A 23,904-nucleotide genomic window follows, 5' to 3' on the forward strand; every position below is an offset into this window, starting at 1 on the left:
TTTCCCTCCTCCTTTTTTTTCTCTCTTCCTAATAAACCCGCTACTAATTAAAAATGAAATAGGGAAAAATGTGGAATTGGCATTACATTTACAAATCATTACGTTGCTCCTCTGGATGTTTTATTGCTTTCCCCGTAGCCTTTTGTTTCCTGTCTGTTTATAGATTTCATAGACATTAGGGCTGGAAGGGACCTCAGAAGATCATCAAGTCCAGCCCCCTGCCCCAGGGGCAGGAAGTCAGCTAGGGTCACAGGATCCCAGCAAGATAAATGTCCAATTAACTCTTAAGGGAATCCAGAGTAGGTGCTTGCACCACCTCTGGCAGCCTGTTCCAGGCCTTGGGGGCTCGGACTATAAAGAAGTTCTTCCTTATGTCCAGCCTGAAACAGTCTTCGAGAAGTTTGTGACTGTTTGACCTTGTCATCCCATGGGACGCTCTGGAGAACAGGCGTGTCCCCGGATCCTGATGTATATTCCTTATATACTTATAGGCAGCCACCAGGTCCCCCCTGCTTAGATTGCAACCTACTTAGGAACGGGACCCAGTGTTTATAAAGTGCCTGCAAAATGGGGTCTCAGTTTTACTTGAGATCCCCTACATGCTACTGTAAAACAGTCAACACCCCCGCCCCCATGAAAAAACCCCTATGATATGTTCAGATCTATAACTTTATTAATGAATGTTAAAAGTCCTAGTTATTTACATGGTTTTGTAGAGGCTGAAGAGAACGTAGGACCCTGTGTATGGTAGCTACATGGAACAGAGTTCACGTGTTGATACAATCTAAGACATGCAGTTAGTCATGCAGCCTATGTGGGCCCATCCAGACATGCGTGGACGTTTGGTTCCCCAGGGACAAGTAGCAGTGACGCACCTTGCACCACCGTTACTTGTCCTCAGGGAACCTGTGCCACAGGTAGGGGAGGCTGGGGCTAGCGCTGGGCTGGCCCCAGCAGGCTTACCTGGGGTTCTCCCAGGGCTGCAGCCACATGGAGCCTAGTCAGCAGCCGCAACGCAGCTCCTGGTGGCCCGGCTACTTTTCAGCAGCATGCACTGGCCAAGTGTGTGTTGCCCCGTTTTTTTTTTCCTGCGGGTTTTTTTTTACCCCTGGATATCCAGGGGGCAAAAAAACCTGCAGAAAACCCCCGCCGGCACAGTGCATGCTTGGACAGTACACACGTTGCTGCAAACATTTCCAGCACCACATACCGCATGACTGCACTTGTCTGGACATGCCATACAAGGCTGGTGTACTAGGGGATTAAGAAACTGGTGTATGAAGGGGTTAAGAAACTGCAATAACATGGTGTGATAACAGAGGTAAGGCTCCAAACATGGTAACTGCATCAGTACCAAGTTGCAAGGTGGCTAGACATTGTGAGACCATTGGTGACACACATCATTAGCAGTGCCTGGCAATTGTGTAGTTAGATGAATGAAGTGTCAGGAAGACAGGAGGCTGGACATAAAATCACAGGGCTCTCCATCGTCTTGTCTGAGAGGCTTGCCTGAAGAGAGCCCCACTGCAGACAGAGGCTGGAACACAGAAGGGCCCTGTTGATAAATATGCTTGAAGCCGCAGCTCTGACTTTTTAAGACTGCAGCCCCCCGTCCCCCTTACCTTCTGTGAACGGAGAAACACATTTAAAAGTCGAATGCGCTTATTACAGTGCTTGCTGCCTTGCGGAGGGAGTCAGGCAGGGGGGAGCAGCCAGGCAGGGAGAGCCTGAGCCTGCCCTTATCTGCTTCTCTCCTCACACTGCCTGGGGCACCCTTCAAGGGCTCCCACGACACCTCAGGGTGCCTAAGCTGCCCCTTGCTTGACAATGGCCAGTCTGAAGGACCAAAATGAGGGCTTGGTTTGAAGCTGGAGCACACCTCAACAGGTTTTACAGCAAGAGCTCCCAACACCTCCTGCCTGTCCTGCAGGAGCTTGTTTTACCCCTCAGAGCCCAGGCCTGCCAGCAGGGAGGCGGAGTGAAGGGGCAGGGGCTCCTGCGTTTGCAGGCCAAACCCTCCTGCTCTGCTCTCCCCATAAGCCACGACCCGCTCTTCAGGCCCCCTCCGAGCAGGAGGAGGCGACGGGCCGGGGCGGGCGCCGCAGGTGGCTGCGGGGGCAGAGGCCGCTCCCAGGGGCAGGGCCGGGCCGGGCCGGCGGGGAGCAGGGAGCTGGCGGCAGTGGCGCGGCGGGCGGGGGCGCCCAGGGGCCGGCGGGGGGGGGCACCCGCCCGGGGCGGTGCCAGTGTCCGCGGTGCGGGGGCTCGGCCCCCCCGCCGGCTCCTCCCCCGCCCGGCCGGGCCTCTGCTGCCCCTTTACTGCCGCTTCATTTCCTCGTGCATCTCCCCCCCACCTTTTTTGTTTTTGCATTTTTCATTTTATTTTTCATGTTTTAGTGTGTGTTTCTTTTTCTTCTTGATTTGTCATTTTTGCATTTACTTTTTATTTTACTTTTTCGATTTTTTTTCATTTTTATCTATTTTCATTTTCCATTTTTATTTTTGCCTTTCATTGTTCACTTTCTCTTTTCATTTTTCATTTTCTCTTTTCACTTTTATTTTTGCTTTTCATATGTGAAAAGAGAAAATGAAAAACGTAGAGAAAGTGAACAATGAAAAGCAAAAATAATTTTCACTTTTCATTTTTCACGTTTATTTTCGCTTTTCATTTTTCATTTTGCATTCATTTTTACTTTTCATTTTCGCTTTTCATTTTTCTTTTTTTATATCTTATTTATTTTTATTTATTTTTTAATCTTTTTATTTTGCTTCTCTAGTCAGATGTGCAGGTCCACAGAGGAGCTCCAGCTGCATGGAGATGCAGGACTCTGCTGTACAAGCAACCAGCTCTCCTGCTCCTCCTCTCTGGCAAACCACCCAGATAGGAATGATCCTGGTTCCACTTGACATCATTCATCTTCTTAGAAGTGCCCAATTAAGACCAGTTCAGTGCTGGATCGGGACCACTTTGTTTAAGTGGTTGTTCCATTGTCTCATTCTTTCCCCTAGGAAGGGTTTTCTGATTTTTCAGTCTACATTTTTTCTTGCCCTGTTTCACTGCAGGATTCCTAATTATACTCTCAAGTCATTTTTACGACTGTATTTACAATGGATTTGTACATTTCACAGCATTGGTAAAAGAAATATAGTTGGCACTTAACCAGTGAATAATCCAAATTTGTTGTGGATATAATGACAAATCGTAAAAGATGAGACTCCTCATGTGTCATCTCAGTCAAGATGGATTATTTCTTTCCATGCTGCAATATCAGTTGATGTAAAAGTTAAAAGCAGCTGATTGTAGGTGAAATGCTTTTAAAAGCCTGATATAGCCTGCTGCTTTTGAAGAAAAGCAAGTGTCTGTGAGTTTCTAAGTATTACCACAGCCTCTTGCTTCTAATCTTACTGTATAATACATGCTAAGAATCTGAAATACTGATTAATATTCTTATTTCACACTTTGTAATGTTTGGAATGATAGGGTTGTGCGGTTTCAAAATTGAAAACTTAAGTATTTCAGATCGTATGTTTCCAAACTGTGCCAGGCACTGTACAGGTATAAATAATGTCCTGTCCAAAAGACCTAGGGAGTTTGTTACATTATTAAATTCTGGAAATAAAAGAGAAATCCAGTACTTAGCCTGAACTATGTATTTTTTTAAATCAAATACAGTTAGCTAAAATCAAACCAAAATTGGAAGCCAACATTTACAGCAGGAAAAGAAAATCAAGTTTAGATCCCATTAGGCCTAGACAGTATGTGTTAGCTAAGTCTCATATCAATTTGCTTGCACTTTTCAGTTGAGATGAATCATTAGGTGCCTGACAGAATGGCAATCTCAGCGTTCTCTTGTGTGCCAGGCAGGGAGCATGACTACTGCCTCAGTAACACTTCTCAGTCATAAGGGGACTTGATAACTGAAATCAGGGTCTAGGCATGATGCATGGGGTTTAGTTCTGGACCAGCTATCAGGAATGCTGCTGAATATATTGTTACTCTGTATCCTTCCCATATATTTGTATGGTCAGAACAATTTAGAGAATTTTCAATGAGTCACTGCAACCCAACTCCTTCCTCCTTTTGTCTCTGGCAATTTGGAAAATAAATAAATACTTAAGTAAAAAAACCAACTAACATTAGAAAAACATATCTAAATAGTAGAAACCACACAGTCATTCTGTACTGCTTCCTGTTCTCTACTATTTTTAATATAGCCTTACCCCTTACAGGTATACATTACCGGTAATTACCGCATACCTTAAGAAAACACCTTAAAATGATGTATTAAAATATTCAATCAGTAATGTAGGGTGAGTTCAAGAGTGATTACTGTACTTGGATTTTCAAATGAAGCATTCAGCAATCTACCTTTGAGCCACAGAATGCTTAGTTTTATGCTATTTTTGCTTGCTTATATACTATATTTTGCTAAAATTCAGGAGCAAATAAAGCCTGTGAGTTAGTACGTTTTCAACTTCTCAGGGTTTTTAAGTACTTTATTTGTATCCAGATGACATTGCTAGATGATGCCATTTTGAATATCATTATCCTTTAGAATTTTACCAGACCAGATTCCTAAGTGAATTTCTGATTTGCTCTCGCAGATGATTAACTGCTATTCTCTTCTCTCCTTTCTTCTCCTTCCTACATAGTGGGTGTGTCTACTGTGCAGGAAGCAAGAATAGGCCAGCATCTACACATGCAGGTGTTACAGTGACTTAACACTGTGTGTGGACTGACTTCAGACTAAAGTTAGCCCCAGGTCAGACCACACACGCTGTTACTGCGCAGTAAGGTGTCTACATGTGCGTTACCACACAGTAACTAATCAGGCATAAATTTGATACCTGCATGATGTGGGTATCAAATTTACGCTCAAGTCAGCGTAAGTTGTCATATTTACTATACAGAACAGGCATGCACATGTAGACGCACACCTGTACTGTGCAGTAATTTTGGTTACTGTGCAGTAAATGTGCATATGTAGAAGCATTCACTAAGTGACTACGGTTGGTTTTTTTTGCTTTGTTTTTTAAGTTTCACTGGTGTACAGTAACATGCCGGGGAATAGAAGGAACAAAATGTGAGGACGATTTTCAGTTTACTGTCTTTTTGTTTACAGTCCTCTTCAGTTTAAAGTCCTTAAAGTAGATTGTATTTATTTCTGTAGTATACATGAACATTCACCCAATACCAAGAGTATTGTGTTATGATTTATGCATAAGAAACATCAGAATTACTAGGGCAGGTGGTTAGTAGCAATTGTTAGTGGCTGAATAAGAGATGAAACAGACCATTGTTGGGATGTACTGTAGCAATTTCTACATTTTTAGCCGTTCCATTCCCAGAAAGAAAGACAACGCTTTCCTTTTTTAAGACTAACTAAACACTAGGAAGTCATGTTTAAGTACATTTTCCCTGTGTTCTCTTACAGGACCACGGTGGGGTCACATCTGGCAGAGAAGGTATGGCTTTATGTTATTTTGTCAATTGTAGGACAGCTATTTTGCTTTAAATAGCATTTCTGTTCTCTTCTAGCAAGTCATTGTTGAGTTATAAACTTTGTGATATGTTAAATAATACCCAGTTGCAAATCATTTATTCCATCTCCTCACAAATCAGGTGTATATAGGAGAAGCCATGGCGTAATGTAACATGACTTAGACTTACAAAGCAAGCAGGTGGATTAACTTGTTATTCTTCTTTGTTATGATACCTAGCTTTTATGGCCAATATCATTCTAGAGAAGATGACTCATGTTGTGGTGCAAGAGGCCTTCAGGCATCCAATGACTGTATGTGTTGGGATGCTTTGTTGATAAAATACTGGGATACTGAGAGAGAGATGCATAATTATTTTTTTTTCTTAGCTGGGCTGGAAATTCTATGATGGTGATGACTATCATCCTCCAGAGAATAAAAAGAAAATGGCAGAAGGGATTCCACTAAATGACCAGGTAGTTATATATAATCCTAAAGGCAAAGATGTCAACATGTTTACCTTTCTAATCCTTGAGAAATCATGTGACAGTGAATTGTGCTCTGAATGAGTTTGCAGGGCTCCTTGTTAGGGATGAGGGGGAGGATTCTTTTTTCCCCACTTGTAAACTATTACTTATAAAATATCCCTCCCCAGTATGTGTGGTGCCGCATAAAAAGTAAAGGCATGCCCTTTGATCCAGAGAGTGTATATGTCAACTCAGGATAATATAAAGAGAGAGAGAGAGATAGGGTGGAGAATAAAAAAGGAAGGTCAATGTGACAACAGCATCAGGCTGTCAGTAAGAGATGAAAACATTTTGATGGTTATGTTATTGGATTTGGGTGGGATTTTAAAAAGCACTCAAGAAAGAATTGGCCAAACTTTGCTCCCATCAAAGTATTGACTTCAGTCCCACCATTAACTTTTCCTTCCTATCTCAGATTTGATGGCAAAAGCGGGTTTCTAGAAAGGATTTGAACAGTGCAATTGGAGAATAATAGAGGGGAGTCAAGGCTGGTGTAATCGTTAGCAAAGCTGAGGGGTTGTGGATGTATCCCAGAGAACTCCAGGGGGCTGCCGTATGCATATAGCCACAGGCTGTGGGACTTCCTAGAGTGCTTATCAAACCCTCCTTCAACAAGACAACTAAATCTTTTTGTGGGGAAAGGAGTACTAGGTAAAAGAGTGGCAGTGTTCAATGCAGAATAAGTAACTTGGCTGTCTTTCCTGTTTAAAAATATTTGTATTTTCTGAGAAAAATACCCAGTTTTCAGATGTTTGTGCCATCTCCAGTCTAAATGATGAATGCTTTTCTGTCCCATAGAAGAGTAAGCATTTTTCCATGCAAACAAACCACGCTCCCCAGTCTGGGGACATCTGAAGAGAGGTGGTATGAATAACAATTCATACTTCCTGCTTCTACCTAAAAAAACCCAAAACATTTGACAACTGTCAAACAAACCAAATATTCACAGACTTTTACACTTCTGCCTGTACACTGAGTCACCAGGTTAGGCCCCTGCACAGATACAGATCTCCACAGGACTCAGAAAGGGTCTGTCCACCTGCATCATCATGCACAATCTGGGCACTGGGCCATATCCCGTATCATCAGACAGCTTTGCTTAATTACACACATTAATATTAATACACTGTTAACGCCCTTGGAAGTCCACTTCAACAGCCTACCAGTGGCTAAAATAATTGCTCCTTAAACCTTTATTTTATGTACTGTTTCTTAGACTGGGTTCTCTACTCCAGGTCTGTCCACACCACATGAACAGATTAACAAGCTTAATTTTATTTTAATTTAAAGCATTTGTTAATCTTTCAACATTCTAGGCTTCCTCACAGCTTAGTGTTCACCAAATGTGTTAGCCAGCGTGTTGCTTCATCTTATTGCCCAGTTGAACAGAAAAATCATGCAGCAGAAGACTTTTCAGTAGCAGAATAATTAAACTAAAATAGATCTTCAGTATGGTTAGCATATATGGAATGGGTAACTGAAAAGTTTAGGAAATTACAATAATCTGAGATCTTTTATGGAAGCCCCCTCTTGCCCCAAAACTGCAGTCAGTTCCTGCAATAGCCAGGAACTATCTTCATTACTCGACAGGCTGAATTGGGATACCCTTCAAGGGAAATTGAGAGATTAGAAAGTTTCTACATGTTTGTTTAAAACTAATCTCTATTTAAACCTGGGGAGTTCATTTGAGTTAGCATCTAGAGACAGCTAGTTTAAAGAGCAATAGAGCAAAATGCTGAACAGAGAAGTTTAAGACATTATGCACTGGTACATGATGCCACGCAAGTGCCGTAGATACGGGTGTTGTGAAATTATGGAGGCCTACTTGAAAAAGTATAGGCAGGAAGAGGTTTTGCAGTGAAGAGGGTAGCTCCCCTTACTCTTCCATGCCTTCATTTATTAACACTTGTCCAACATTTCCTAGACAGAAAGGTGAAGCTTGAGCATCCATTTAATGCTGAGCAGTTATGACAAAAGCTTCAGCAAACTTAAAGCTTAAATTGGATGATATTAAGCAGCTAATTGATCATTTTTATTGTATTTGCCAAGCTTATTTAAGCCAAGTGAACCTGTCGTTAGAGGGTACCCCTTCACTGAGCAAAGGTGCTGTAGAAACATGGCAACAACTGAGTTTAGTTCTGATTGCCACTGACATAAATATGATGTAAGTTAATTATCACAGAGAAGTGAATTTAAGTCTGTTTCAGATACCGTAGGGCAGTTCCTGAAAGCCTTGCGTATACCTGATCCAAAGCATGACACATGAATACTAATGTGTTAAGAGAATAAAAAGGTGGGAGAGGTGAGGATGCAAAAACACCCCTGTTAAAACAGACTTAGCTGCTCAATTTATGAGATAAGTAGAGAACAAAATTTCTTGTTCTTTGTCTAAGGTTCACAAACTATTATGTCAAACCAAATAATACATACGTTTGGAATAATAAAGATCATTTCCATCAACCTTTTCTGGCCACCCTTCACATGCAATTCAAAGTAATGAAAGCCATCAAAGTAGATAAAAGCTCACTCCTCCAACTTTCACACAACGATAGTATTTCTGGATATAGAGGCAAGGGGAGTGAGACTGGAAAACTTTATTTGGTACACTCTTAATATATACTGAATAAAGCAGGGGTCCCTTGGAGAATGTAGTATAGGTTCATATAGATAGAGGTAGAATTACTAATAGGTATATGTGTGTGTAGATATGTAGAAATGTATCTGTATGTATGTATGTATACATATATGTATATACACATGCACACACATGCTCTATAAGCAATTGACAGATAAATACCAAGGTATACAATTACTAAGCAACTTTAATTCATGCATGTGCATGCACATGCATAAGTTTGCGTGTAGAATTAAAATTGCTTAGTAACTGTATATTTGGTATCAGAGCCGACCCTGGGGGTGTGTGGGGCCCAGCGCATATCAGCCTGTGCAGGAGTGGCGAGCAGCCAGAGCGTGAAGGCGGTGGTGCACGGTGACCACGTGGAGTGGTGGCACCTTTGGCGGGGCCTGTACAGCACTGATCGCAGGGCCCCCTAAAGCTCAGGGCCCAGGGTGGTTGCCCTGATTTGTCACCCCACTCAAGGGATCGGTCTGCTTGGTATTTATGTTTTAGTTGCTTTACTATATCGCAAATAGCTTTACATTAACAGATTTTGTAGATAAGCTGTCCATTAAATATATATACATACCTTGGCAATCAAAGGCCTGGAACTAAAATGATGTAGAGTGGTATTTTAATTTATTGTGTTTTCAAGTGTTAAGAATTCCTATTCATTTGCTGGTAAATTCACTCTGTTCTGGTACTATGTTCTGTCAAAGGAAGTTTATGTAACTGAGATGTGCTTTTGGATTTTGTGAATGAAATGAGAAAAGGTTGGTCTTGGATGTAGAAATGGTACTGGGTCAGTTTGTTGATTTGGCTGCAGAAAGAAGAAAAGTGGCCTATTTGTGTTATCACAACTAAAAAGAAACTGAAAGAGATCTAACAGGTTTCTGTTGGAATCTAACTGCTACATGGATAGTAGAAGCAACTATTTTAAGTAACTTCAGAGAATACTTAAGTTAACTTGTTTTGTTTTTAGGACAGGATCCCATGGCTTTGCAAATTACATGATATATTAATGAGGTAAGAGAAACTCACTTACAATAAGGATGCACTGTAATGATGATTGGCCCAAGACAAATGCAAGGATGTTTTCTTTTTCCACGGCATTCTGGGAGACAGGCGTATTTAGCCTTGTAATCATATTACACAGTTAATAAAACTATTCTATATTCTGTGAGATGCTTTAATAGTTACTGTCATAGTAAAACTGGCCTCTAAAGAGTACCACTGTTGATAGAACTGTTTGGGAACTAGTTCTTTCTTTGCCCTGCATACAAGAACTTGACATTTCTAGGGGTTGATTCACTAACAAACCTGACATCAGTTATGCCTAATGGATGCACCCACAGAAAACAGACTGTATTAATTGGGGGCAAAAAATTCTGAAATGCTGCAGTGACTTTGGAAATTAGGTTCCATTGATTTTCTGTCATTGGAAGCCCAGGTCATTTCTGAGCATGGAATTGAACCTCTGAAGTCACTTAAGTGTTTTCATTACTTTTATCCTTTGTGACTTCCTGCAGTGGACACAGCTGTTGTTAAACCTTGCAGATATGCAAGGAATAGGGTCCATATTGGCTACTTGCCTACTGAATATAAGCCATAGAAATTTTTAAACAGCACAGATGGTCGCAACTGTAACTGATCCCAACATGCTTTTCTAGTCACAAAAACATTTCTGTGATACTCCTTGCCCCTGTTTTTACTCACACCGTGAATCGAAGAAGGAGGGGGAACAGAACCAACAACAGTCCCTTTACTTTGGATACTCTAAGGGTGCCAGAGAGGTAGTAGCACTTCTTTGATCCCAGTATCCGAGTTTAAAAAAAATAAATAACCATGACAGAAAGCTTCATCAAGATAGTCACTTCCCTGTGGGCCATTTGAAACTTATAGTCACAAAAATACATTTATTCTAAAGAACTCTGCAACATTACACTTATAATCAATTCTGCAAAGTGGGTTGCTGGTAACTGTTGTCTCCAAAAGCAGGGTTAACTCAGATACCATTGTTAGCTCAAATAACATATCTGCAGGGATTTTTCTATTCTTGAGCTCTAGTAGATTTCTCTTGAGTAAGTAGCTTTCCAACTGAATCAATTTTTTCTCCTGCACATATGTATGCCAAAAAAACAAAGTGTTTTTTTGTACACAGTGTCATAATTGCCCAAAGTCATCAGCAACCTGAAGTAAGATTTTTAATAAGCCAAAGGCATTATTGTCCCTGGGCAAGCTGTTCTTTCACTGTGCTTCCCATATTACAGCAGCTGACTGCCTTTTTAATAATTAAGGACCAAATGTTACAGCAGAGGTTCAAAAGGACTTCAAAGCTGGGAAACTGCCATAAAAAGCCTGCAGAGAAACTATTCTCTCTATGTACTGTTGGGCAGTGCTCAGTGGTAGCTTTTTCTGCATCCCTGAACAATGAGAAACTTTTTAAAAACAGTGGCCAAAAATCCCATCACTGAGCTGGGACTGTACTGCTTACACTAGCAATAGGTGTTCCTCTACAAGAACTCCTTGTCCTGGTATAGGTAGGTTTTCTCTCTCACTCCTCAAAAAAAATCCTCTTTCCTGTGGTTTTGTACAGTCGTCAGTATTTGGCTCTAAGCAGTAAGTGGTTCTGCCTTGTTGGAGCAAACTGACCAATTTTAAGTACTGTGGAATTTGACTCGATTTCTTTTATCTTGGAATATGATCCTTGTTTGCCCTCTGGCGGGCCTCCAGCTGGGGCCACTGAGAAGCTTGAATGGATCCAAGCTAATTTACAGAAGAGGTTGTTTGACTGTACCTTTTGCACAGTCTGAATTCAAAGAACTTATAAATGAAGCTGGAATGGTCTTGCAGAGGTGAAAGTGAGGTACCGCATCTTTTTATCCTCTTGGGAAATCAGGACCTGTAACTGCAACCCAAATTTAACAGAACATATATACATTGAGAGTAGTCACATTCACTTACTATTATCTATAATTGCATCACAACTTGACTGCAGAATGTGTGTTTACTTTCACCTGAGCAGATATTTCAGTCACCTGTTTGCTGACTTGAAGGTTGAGTTTGTGATTGCCAATATGACTGGCACTTTTAGGAAGCTTTTAATTCCTTGAGCAACTTGGAAGACTGATGAGTGAGGATACATGCAACTTTCCCAGTAATGTTAGCTGTAGCAGTGTGGTTAAGGCAAACTATTTAGTTTGGTGCCTTCAAAAACAGGTTTTGGCATTTTGCGGGCATGTACATTTAAAAAAAATAAAACTATGTACTGTTCAGTATAGACTTACGATCCAAACAAACATTTGCAGTTAGCCTCAAGCTATTCAATAGCTTTCTTGTTGAGCACTTAAGGAATAGGATTGATGACAGTCCTTTTGGAAGGATGGTGGCCATTAGGTAGGCTCCAGAAGCTGGAGATGATCCCTATCAGGATTAAATATATATTTTTTAAATCTTGTTTTTCAAACAACAACAACAACACAAGAAAAAGTATTTCAAATTTGATCCGAGCGATCCCTAGAGCTGTTCTATGCAAAGATGTATTGGTTTGCCTACCCATTGCTTCTTGAGGCCAGTCCAGCAGTTTTGACTACACCAAGTATGGGCATGATGTTTTTGTTAAAGTACTGCTCACTGTTGTCTTCTCTTGGTAGGGAAGAGTCATCTGGACAAAATGCCATTCTGGCCTGCTCTGCTCTGAAGAAAATGTATAGGCGCATATTAATAAGTGGAACAGAGGCAGCATATTCTAAAAACGATGAGTTAGAAAAACAAAAAGAAACTGCTGCAGGGAAGATCCTCTTTATTCATTTGGATGGACCAAAGGAACTCATCGCTAAACGCCTGGAGAAGAGGAAAGGACATTTTATGCCGTCTGAATTACTACAGTCTCAATTTGATGCTCTAGAGCCCCCAACAGCACCAGAAAACTTTATTACTATCAGCCTGGAGAAGTCGGTTTCAGAAGTAGTGTCTGAAATTGTGAAATCTCTTCCTTTAAAGTGATACTTTTTCAGAGCACAATCTGAATTAAACAAACATCAGCTTTCTTAGCCATGTCAGATTTGTGAAACAGCATTTTAATTGCTTTCTCAAGGTAATCAATACAATTTGAAATGCTCATTTAATTTTCTTGGTGAACTTTCAGGGTGCTGCAATCCTAAAGCCTGTTTTTGCTATTGCTGATATTTCTGTGAAAGCAAGTTAAAACTCAGGTGGAATTCTCAGAAGCTGTCAGTATTGATCTGACCCTTCTCCAACATCCGTCAAAGTTAAGACTTGCATTAATTCTGATGCAGACCAAAGTCAGCACAGAGCACTTTCAAAGATCCCGCGAAGGGTGATTAGACAGAGATGAGAATGTTAACCCATTTTCACTATTTTTCCCGTCAGAACAGAAGTTGGCCTAAGTCATCACTCACTAACATTAAGTAATGAAATCATCAAACTGTTTTTAAGAGGAGTCAGAGTTCTCTACTAGTGCAAGGAAGCAAGAGACCAATGACTGGGCTCTTTTCCTGAAACTACCATTGGCTTATTGCCTCATTTTGAACAAGTCTCAACTTCTGTGTCTGTGTCCTCAACTGAAATTACTTATCCCCCTCACAGGAGTGTTGTGCATCTTCACTGATTTTTTCTTAAACACTGACTGCTAGTTGGAAAGAAAGGGCTTTGCAACTGCAAAGTATAATTCTATCTACATCTTTAAAAATAAACTCTTAAGTGACCTTGCATAGATGGTGAACTAGTGTCTTTCATTTGCAAAATTGAAGCATTGAGGAAAGAATGACAAAACACTGGTGGTTTTTCAACCTTTTTAGATTCAAGGTATCCCCCAGAAAGTACCAACTCTTAGCTTTCACTTATTTTTGACTATGGAACAATAATAGAGAGCAACTATAGAGTTAGGACCAGCAACTCAGAAAGACCACACCAGGTCAGAATATTTTCGATGCTATGAATATCTATTTGAAATTTCCGGGTTTATCTTGTGAATCATGTATGGGTGTTTGCACACCTAGCAGTACTAATATTGTGCAGTACCCTGGGGCACCCTTGAAAAAAAATCTCATGGTACCCTGGTTGGGAGTCACAGCAATAGACATGCTGATGAAATGACAGAGAGAGAAAGAGGGAGAATGTGTCAGCCAATGAAATATGATTTAAATACCATTGAGTTCACCAGTTCAGGAGTGATAGATGTTCCCACTCTTTGGGGTGAGTAATGGGTAGCTAAACAGAGTGATTTTTTTCCGGTATTCTTTCTCCCTCTCCCCCCAGCTTCCAGTGTTAAGCTTACATTAAAAACTGTAGTTATCCTGTGCCAAGATTCAGAGGTGATGTGAGGAAAGGCAAGAGTGAAATAACCCTCCTGTGTAAGGGAGTCTCACTTGAGATTGGAAGCTGTGTATTTCTGCCCACAGGCCATCTTTAGATTCTGAATAGGGACAGCATGCAAGAAATCCAGTTTCTTAATTTCTAATATTCTTCACCATCTAAAATAGTGGGTTACTTAAGAGTCATTTGGTGTACCTACCCAGCAAGGCTGTAAACCCTGTTAGAGTACATCCATTCAGAAGGAACTTTTTAAAAAGCTTGTTTACTTCATTGTAATTTGCAGTGGATTATGTTCCAAGTCATTATTAAAATTAAGAATATGCCCCTGTGGCCTCAATCTTGCATATAGTCATGGACAGAAATGATCCTACTGAAGTCAACAGAAATATTCACATAAACCATGTCATGCACATGTGCCAGTCTGCAGAACAAGGGGCTGAGAGAGCCAATCCAATATATAGTCATAGCCAGATATTTTTTATACAATCAAATAGTTAAAAAGATTAAGGTAAAAATGTACTTTCCATTTCCCATGCTTAGTTTTGCATATACAATTTTTTCCAATTACAATTATGTAATTCACTGAATTTAAAGATAAAACCTCATTTAATTTCTTTTAATCAACAAATAGGTTCAAAATCCCCTTTGCCATGGGCTCAACAAACCCCAACCTTTATTACCCTCCTTGACACCTACTTCAAAGACCTTGTCAGATGCATTTCTCATGAGAGTCATTCTTCAGGTAAAGTACAACTGGACAGAACCTTTCTGACACGCTGCTAGCTATGCATTACCAACTTTAATTGTCTTGTTGCAATCTTGTTTCCTTGATTAATAAGATTGGCTCACTTCCTTTTAGGTGAGGAGAGTGACCCTATAAGGGCCCCTTCAGAAAAAAAAAATGTCCAGGTTGTTAATTCAGTTATTATCAGTTACAAGATGTTTATACCTCATTTCTCATCTTCTAGTACCAACCAGATTTGCTCTTGTAGTTGTGGTGTGCTACCTCCTTTGCAAAGTGGTGTGAGTGAGCAACTGGAACAGCAGTGATAAAGAAACCTCACTGCAGCCGGCAGATCACAGATTGCTACACATCTGGTGGGTATTTTTTTCTGCCAATCTCAGACAGCCAGACAACAAATGGCAGAGAGATGATTCTTACTGCACTGTTATCTCTAGTCAGCATTCAAAACCCTTATTTCATCCCAAAAATCTATATCCAAACCATTTAGTTTCAGTGTGAATGAGTCCTAAACTAACCCCTGCTTCATCTTACATTTTTTTCTATACATCTTGTACACAAAGAGCTCAGGATTAGTCAGTGAATCAGATAAAACTGGCAGCCAACTAGGCTCCATGCAGATTCCCAGCACCCGTATAGTTCAGGCAGCATTCAGATCCCAAGTTTAGTTCAAGCCCATCCATAGTTTATAGACTACACTGGTCCTCCAAAACAGAGATGTTCAAGTAAATGGCACCCTCTTGTGGTGCTTATGCTAGGTAAAACTTACACATAGCTATCACACATTCAATCAGCAAACAAATAGAGTCTAGTTTCTGGCCACTGGGCTGTATAAGAACTATATTTGGTTTCATAAAGACTGAAGGAAGTAAACAATTCTGTACATTTAAATCTCATATATTTATTGGAAACTGCTTACATCAGATCTCATATGTGATCAAGCCTCCAGATTAACCTTTAGCCTCCATAACCCAAACAATACGTATTAAGACACTGATATATGTGTATGCTAAGTTGGGCTCCAACACCCATAGACAGGCATCTAAAATAATCTGATTTTCAGATGGCACCCAAAAATCACACTGACATTAATAGGACCCAAGCACCTTTGCTAATTCAGCCTCTTTAAAGCATCCACATTTGACAGTCTGAACCACAGGTATTTCCCTATTAAGACCAAGGACATTAATTGTGTAATGAATTGGTTACAACCCCCCACTCTCAGTTTCCCAGCACTTAAAATTACCCTTCCTAGACTGAGGAAACTTTAAACACCTGATTGCACAAATTAAGTCATGATGTTCCTTGCAGGAGAACACTCCCTGCTTGTTTGTGCTCTTTTATTTCAAAGCAAATGATTTCTATTCCCAGATCAGTTGTTGACAATAAACAAAGCCAACTGTTTAAGTGATTCTACCTTTAACATTATCAAGACCAGGTGCCGATTCTGCTATTGTAGCTCAATGCTTTCTTCTGGTATGTCCTATTAGTTCCCAGTTGAAGGTCATACAAACACCCAGTTACAGTTGAAGATGAAACAAGATTTGCAGTGGCTTACTTCTGCTGATCTCTACAACAGCCAAAAATTCCCAAGCTGTGATTTCTGCCACCACTCCCACAGCTAAATTACCTTGGACTCTTTAACTCTGCCTTCCAGTCTCATGCTTCACAAGAATGAGGTTTGTAGTAGGCAATTGGTTAGGTACTCAGAGCCATGCTTAGCGTAGTTTGTAGCAGCAACAGAAGGAATTGGGACAAGCAACATTCATCTGTCACAACAGGGCTAGGGAAGAGTTTGTTCTTCTGTCTCACACAAGGTGAGAGCTGGATCTGGGAGAAGAGACATCAGGACCTCTCCTAACAGGAAAGCAGCCTCCAACTGGTACTCACAAAAGGAAGTGGGTGGGATGTTTTTTTTCTTTACAGGAAGCAGGCAGCAACAAGCTTCCTTTCTGTCTTTGCCTTCCTCCTAGGATTACTATATGTCCAGGTTTTCCTGGACATGTCTTCTTTTTGGGTCCTCCGATCTCTGTCCGGGCTTTTTTTGGGGGGGGTTAAAATATGAACAAATGTCCAGGATTTTGCCCTGCTAGTCCGTTTTTGCTATCCATGCTGGTAGGACTGTATTTCCCGGCTTGCCCTAGCAGCATGCTTGTTTACCAGGGATCTGGGTTTTCTGTTTGCTGAGGAAAAATGCAGATTTTCCTCTTTAAAGGAGGAAACCAAGGGTATCTCTGCAGGCTGGCAGCCTTCCAGCCTGCAAGGAGCCACTTGGGGTTGGGGGGAACCAGGGGAGGGTGATTGGACGCAGGGCGCACCAAGTGCATGTGTGCATGTACACACACAGGGCCAGCATACAGCCAGGCAGGGTGGTGGGAGCAGCCCTGGCAGCTGGATGCAGGTAGGTCTATGGGGGTGGGTTGAAGGGCCAGGGCTTGGATATTGTCCAGGGGCTCGTGGGAGTAGCGGCATGTGTGGCAGGGGTGTGTAATTGGGGGGGAGGGTGCCTGCCAGTGCTGGGGGAAGGTGTCTGATGGGGGGGCAGCAGCGAGCTGTGTGGCCAGGCTGGCGATGCCAGGGCTGATGCCCATGCTCACAGGGGCAGGGCAGCCAGGAGATGCTGCCGGGGGGGAAGGGGGGCGGGGGAGGAACTGAGGCCAGGCCACCTGGCACATTGCAGGAGCCCCAGCTTAGGCCAGGGGGTGCCACATAGCTCAGCTCCACTGCCCTCCAGTCTGCACTGGAACTGGACTCATTCCACCGCTGCCCGCATGAGTCAGAGTTGTCACAGCCGCCACACTGCAGCATGGGCAGGACGGAGGCAACTGGCGGCTCCCTCCAGCAGGCCTGGGGGGGTCAGGGGGCTGTGGGTTGGGAGTGAGGCGCACCGGCAGGGGATAAGACTGGGTTGGGAGTGCAGGGTACTGGCAGCACCAGGGGGGTGGTAAGTCAGGAGTGAGGGCAGCAGCAGAGATGGAGGACTGTGGGTCAGGAGTGAAGGGCACTAGCAGGGCTGGGGGGGCTGTGGTTTGGGAGTGTGGCTTGGGGGTATGGGCAGGGGCAGGGCACCAGCATATTAGGGTTGCTCAGCGCCACAAAGCAGCAGTGGGGACAGCTGAGAAAGACGCACCCTACAGACAGGTATACATGGGCACAACCGGAAGAAATGCAGGAGGACAGGACTGACAGCATGTAAAAAGGTACATTTTAAAATTTTCTTTACAATTATTTTTGCTTTACATTTAACATGAGACAATAACACTTATTTACTGTAACAGATAGAAACTGCCCCCCCCCCCCCAAGACAGGTGCCCTCTTTTTTGGACCTGGAAATATGGTAACCCTACACTTCCCCCTGCCTCCTGGATTATTATGCATTTCAGGAAGTCAAGTCCACTCCCTCTGTATTCCCCTCCCCCTTCAGATCCCTGAGAAGGAAGGACACATCTCTCCCTGGTCATCTTCAGACTGCTGCCATTTGAAGCCGGAAAATCCAGTTTTCAGGAACTGCTGGTCCCTGGCACCAGCAATCATGCAAAACATTTCCATCGTGGGAAATGCAAGCTATGGTGTTATTAGGCTAAATCATAATCGCCATAAAAGCAAGCCATGTTATTATTAGGCTAAGTCACCCCAGGACTACAAATAGCCTGCAGGCTTTGGCCAGTCCAAGGGACAAATGCAGTGACCTCTCATCCCTAGAGGAGAGGCTGCCTATAAAGTGACTTCTGCTACTAGTGCCTCATCCATGTTTGTGTCTAATCTCTGTGGAGCAGAAAGCAGTTGCCTTTATAAGTGCAATTTCCTACTGATTCCTAGCTGTACAATTCAGGGTTGCTCAAACCTTTTCCCATTATGACCCACCCATGAAAACAAAGGAGCTCCAACATTAATTTCTAGTTGCACAGGGACCTGCTGGTGTCCAGAAGTCCCTTTAGATTCAAGTCAAGCAGGGCATATAAGACCGGAGTATTATATAACTCAAGCCCAGAGAAGCCTGGCAGCATTGAAAAGACTATGCTAAGTAATGCGCACATTAAACAGAAATGCCCATCTCTCAAGAAAAGACAATGGATTAACCAGCTAGTAAATTTTAGCCTGCACCTCAGATTAATAAAAATGTAAAATATAAGACGTTATTTTCTCGTGTTGAAGTTTTATTTAATTTTTATATTTCACTCAGGTTAAAGTCAAACCCCAAGTGATCTTGACTGCAAACACTTGCATTGCTTTGGACAAGTTGTTTTTCTGAGCTCAGGGGACTGCTCATATATTTATACAAACAATCAGGGTCTAAATTTTAGCCTGGATATTTAAAGTATAGCTGCATCTGTCTCCCACACTGTATACTTTGCTTAGAGTGGAGATATTTTTAAAAAGCCACACTCCTTTTATCTTGTAGGTATCTTGTTGCAACTCAGATTGGTCTACTTTAATAATTCTCAGGGTGTCAAAGTATAGGTTTATTTTCTAGACTGCACTACACATACAAAAATTAAAAAACAAACAAACCCTACAACACTGCAAAACATTACTGCTTTTTAAGTCAGGAGATTACTCAGCATGCCTTTGCAATATCTTCCTGACATTAACTGCATATTTAGTTCAGGACAGCCATCCAGGCCTGGATCATTAAGTGAGATGAACCTGCAGTTACAGATTCCTTTCTCAGCTTAACTTGCTGTGGGCAAACATCATGTCTCAGGTTCCACATCTGTAAAACACATCACTCCTCCTCACAAGTACCGTGCCAAGATTAGTTTGTACAATTCTGTGTAAGTGCTGCATATTTGCAAGAGAAATGTTAACTCCTTTCTATCAGTCCACAATGTCTTGAGCAAAATACAAAACTGTCAGTTCTAGAAACAAGCTCCTTTACCCATCTGCTGAACAGTTAATTAGTTAGACATAGTTGCCAATCTAGGCCATAATACATACCAAGATGCAGAGAGTACTTCTAAAGCAGGGGCGGGCAATTATTTTGGGCAGAGGGCCTCTTACCCAGTTTTGGCAGGCTGTCGAGGACCGCATGGGTAGCCCCGCCCTTTGACAGGTGCCCCGTCCCCTGGTCACCATCTTGGGACAAATGTCCCAGGGCCAGCACTGATGAGGCCCAAAGCAGGTGCAGGCTGGCAGGGGTCTGTGGAGCCGGGCTGGGCTGCACCAGCAGGGAGAGGGGGGAGCTGGCTTGGCTCCATAGAGCCCCTTCTGGCTGGGACCCCGTGCTCCTGCCACCCTGCTCTGGGCCCCACTGGCACTGGCCCTGGGACGCCGGTGCAGGCCCTGTGCTCCCGCTGGCTCCCTGCCCACTCACTCCCAGTGCCCTCCAACCCCATGGTACAGGTGGGGGGCAGCGCAGCCCTGACCCCCTGCTCACTGACAAGGAAGAAGCTGGTGCTGAGTGTGGGGAAAAGCAGCCCCTCACCTGACCCGTGGCCCATGATCCCTGCTGCAGCCGCTCGCAGCCCACCCAGGGCTCTCTGGAGCCGGCACCCCGGCGGGGCTGCAAGCGGCTACAGTGCGAGGCGCCGGCCACGGGGTGGGCAAGGGGCCACTTTTCCCCATGCTCAGCAACACCTTGTAACCCGCCCCGCTGCTAGCCTAGGCCCCGCTCACTCCTGGCTCGCCCATCAGGGTTGTGCACAGTGGCAGCAGCTGTGGCCTCCCCACTGCCACTTGCCGTGCTGGTAAGTGTTGGTAAGTGTTGGCTGCTGCTGCCCACCCGGAGCTTGTGTGCTGGGCAGCCCACAGGCAGCAGCAACAAATGCTGCCTGGCACAGCAAGCAGGGGGGCCACAGCTACTGTTGCCATGCACAGCCCCAACGGGTGAGTCCGGAGCCAGCGCAGGGCCCAGGCTGGCAGTGGGAGCGGGTTACAAGGTGGTGCTGAGCATGGGGAAAAGCGGCCCCTCCCTGCCCTGTGCCTGGTGCCCTGCACTGCAGCTGCTCTGGACAGCCCCGTGTGGGCTGCGAGCAGCTGCAGCAGGGAGCACTGGCCATGGGGCAGGGGAGGGGTCGCTTTTCTCTGCGCTGGGAAGGAGCCTGGGGAAAAACTGAGTGCAGGGGGGAGAAAAGTAGCCCTTCCCTCGCCCCATGGCTGGCGCTTCCTGCTGCAGCCGCTCACAGCCTGAGCAGGGCTGTCCGGAACAGGCATAGGCAGCCCTAGGCGGGCTGTGAGCAGCTGCAGCACGAGGCACCAGGCACTGGATGGGTGAGGGGCCACTTTCTCCCCACCCCCACTCAGCTTTTCCCCGGGCCACTTTTCCCTGGGCTCCTCCCCTGCCCTTCCCACCCTCCATCTGAGTTTCTGGCATGGGGCAGCCATGTGGTCCCAAGCCAGAAGCCCCTGTTGGGGGCTTCTGGCTCGGGGGATGGGGCCTGCTGTTGTGGGAGCCCACTGGGCTTCCCCTGGGTCCTACAGCCCTTGGTTCCTGTCATTTTTTTCAGGAACCAAGGGCAGATAAATATTTTCTAAATTTTTTAGGGGCCCCACAGGCTGGATAGAATGGCCTCACAGGCCATATTTTGCCCACCCCTGTTCTAAAGGGAAAAAGGTCTATATCTCTATGCCTATTCAATGCTTGATTACTCAAACTGAAAGTTATGGTAGTAGATCTAAATCAAGGACACCTGTACATTAGTAACTGGATTAAAACCTCTAGGTTATTTTTACATACAAAGCTAGCTATTCAACAGCAACAGCATTAAAACTGCTAACCTGGGTTAAAAATTGACCTAGGTAACTTAAAGCAATATGTTAACTATTAGGGCTGTGCGAAGCTTCGGTCATTGATTAGATTTGGTGGCTGAATCTCCAAATCGAATCAGGAGACCCATTAATCTCTCCAAATTGAATCGGAAGCCTCCAATTCAATTCGGTAAGATTCAATGATTCAACCATAGACACAGCTTTATATTTTTTTCTGCATACCTTGAGGTACCAGGCACGGCTTGTGAATGCTGAGATAGTGGGGCAGATGGAGTGTCCCACAGAAGCGCAGGGGGGCCCCCCCACGTGCTCAGTGTGGACCCGGAAGTAGACTGGGAAGTACTTCCAGTCCACTTTTGGGCCTGCCCCAGCACCCCCCTGGCTTAGTGATTGGCTGTGGGGAGACCCCAGGTGCCCTCCAACCTAGGAGGCATCAGTTGCCAAGCAGAAAAAACATATAAAGCTGCGTGTATGGCCGAATCACTGATTCTCCATATGAGAATCAAATCTTCAGATTCGGCCAAATCGAATCAGGACAGTGATCCAAATCAGCAAGTCAAATCACTGTCCCGAATCAGACCGAATCCGAATCGACTACTGCCTGCTTCACACACCCCTATTAACTATTACTGATGGCATTAATCAGGCAAATCCCCCATTGCTAAGAAGTGACTGAAATTTTGGTAAGTAAAACACTGTGCATACCTGAAATAAATTATACATGGGGCCTAAATTCAAAAATAAAACCTGGAACCAACCTCACCTCATTGTCTTAAATTCTACTGGAAGATAAGCCAGTAAAAACAATCCCCACAACTAGGTTACAACCTACATATTTTCTTGCATATGACATGCAACTTCCCCCAAAGTCAGCCCCCTAAAATGGGAGTGTGTAAAGTGAGGAAGCTTTTTTGAAATAGAAGCATTCTGCTTTGATTCTTGCTCCTCAGTGCAGCAGCTGTTGCATTACTATTCAAACAGCTGAGGGAGTCAATTGACAAGGGCTCATTGTCCTTCACTCCAAAAGCGTGAAGAATTTTCTTTCCTTTCTAACTGTCTTAATCAGTGGTGGGCAATTATTTTGGGCTGAGGGCCGCTTACTGAGTTTTGGCAAGCCATCAAGGGCTGCGTGACAGGCAGCCAGGGCAGATAAATATTAATTTTCTAAAAATTTTAGGGGCCCCGCAGGCTGGATAGAATGGCCTGGTGGGCAACATCCAGACCACAGGCCAGTTTGCCCACCCCTGGTCTTGATGCTCCACTAGTTGAGTATGCTGTCTGCTAGCTACTTCTGGTCTCTCTTTCTCCCCTCCTCTTTTCATCTTTAGATAAGTAGGAAAGAGAGGGTGAGTCAGCTGCAAATTATGCTGTCCCTCCTCTATGAAGCCACTACTTCGGGAGAAAAAAAAATCCTTCATTTTCCCTTTCAAAAGCAAGGTTTATACTCCAGGATGTTGCATACAAGAAAATTGGTATTTTTTTGAGTGGTTGGATATTATCTCCAACAGGAACTCATGCAATTTAGAGTCAGCATTTCATCATCTCCATAAATTTGAGGCCCCTGTATGCTGATTTTGTTTTCCTTTTTCATTTAACAATGGTTGAATGAAAGCCAACTTGCATATTTGCTAAATATTAACGTAGGGTGAAAAGCTATGGAACATACCTGTATTGTATATAAAAGTTTTAATCCATTGAAGTGTTGGAAAGCTCATTCCAGTGTTGTTTATGTCATTTAAGAATTGTTCTTCCACAATATATACATATTTTGGCCTTTACACTTGATCTGTTGTGACTAGTGATTTTGGGCGCCCAATTTTAAGGGATCTTGATTTTTCAGTGATTTGCTTCTTAAAAGTTGGGTCCCTTTAGAGCAGAGGTGTCCAACCTTTTTGAATGTGGGGCTGGATCATAAACTTTTTATCACCCAGTGGGCCAGCAGGCCATATTCAAAGACCGCACAGGAAGCGGTATCACATCACCCCTCCCCCCCCCCCCCCACGGGCTGCATGGCGGCCCGCGGGCCATATGTTGGGCAAACCTGCTTTAGAAGCATCTCAATCACTAGTCAATTTTTGAAAGAACCTTGGCCAAAAGGAATCAGGAAAGTGAAGTAAAAAAGTGATAATACTATGTAGGTCACCTCCCACTGCTGTACCAACTCCATCCTAGTTGCACTTGATGTCACCCCTCTCCTGCATGAATAAAGGATTTTTAAACTGGTGAAAATGTTGATCTGAGTATTTGCTCATGAGATTATATTGCCCTTGTGAAGAAGGGTTTGCCTCTTGCCTATTTATACTGTTGTTACTTTCTGGGACATAGACAATAAAGGGTTCTTTCCAAACCTATGGACGTTCTAACAATTTTTTTACATAGACAGATGAAAGCAGGATCTTTTGGTATGCTTGGCTTTTAATGTGCTTATGTTTATACTCAGTACTGCTAACCTATGAGACTTTGGTCCAGAGGCCTGTGGCACACTTACCAGCCAA

General features: G+C 43.5%; 1 protein-coding gene across 2 annotated transcripts; it reads left to right on the forward strand.

Annotated features, from left to right (window-relative positions):
- The first annotated feature begins 5,432 nt into the window (after positions 1 to 5,432).
- On the forward strand, positions 5,433 to 13,353 carry IDNK (IDNK, gluconokinase). 2 transcript variants are annotated; one of them, XM_006022291.2, is made up of 4 exons: positions 5,433 to 5,463; positions 5,868 to 5,954; positions 9,605 to 9,648; positions 12,276 to 13,353. In XM_006022291.2, exons 2-4 carry the CDS (start codon positions 5,925 to 5,927, stop codon positions 12,625 to 12,627), a joined length of 426 nt encoding a protein of 141 aa, XP_006022353.1. In that variant the 5' UTR covers positions 5,433 to 5,463; positions 5,868 to 5,924; the 3' UTR covers positions 12,628 to 13,353. The 2 variants fall into 2 exon arrangements, with proteins under 2 accessions (XP_006022353.1, XP_025058291.1); XM_025202506.1 differs by lacking the exon at positions 9,605 to 9,648.
- Positions 13,354 to 23,904: the final 10,551 nt, after the last annotated feature.

This window comes from Alligator sinensis, unplaced genomic scaffold (assembly GCF_000455745.1).
Source record: "Alligator sinensis unplaced genomic scaffold, ASM45574v1 scaffold226_1, whole genome shotgun sequence".
NCBI classification, from domain to species: domain Eukaryota; kingdom Metazoa; phylum Chordata; order Crocodylia; family Alligatoridae; genus Alligator; species Alligator sinensis.

Excerpts from the sequence above, each read along its gene's own strand:
- IDNK (XM_006022291.2), top strand. The coding sequence starts at position 5,925 with ATGGCAGAAGGGATTCCACTAAATGACCAG. Across the intron at positions 5,955-9,604 it reads GGATTCCACTAAATGACCAG|GACAGGATCCCATGGCTTTG; the intron begins GTAGTTATATAT and ends TTTTGTTTTTAG. Across the intron at positions 9,649-12,275 it reads TTACATGATATATTAATGAG|GGAAGAGTCATCTGGACAAA; the intron begins GTAAGAGAAACT and ends TTCTCTTGGTAG.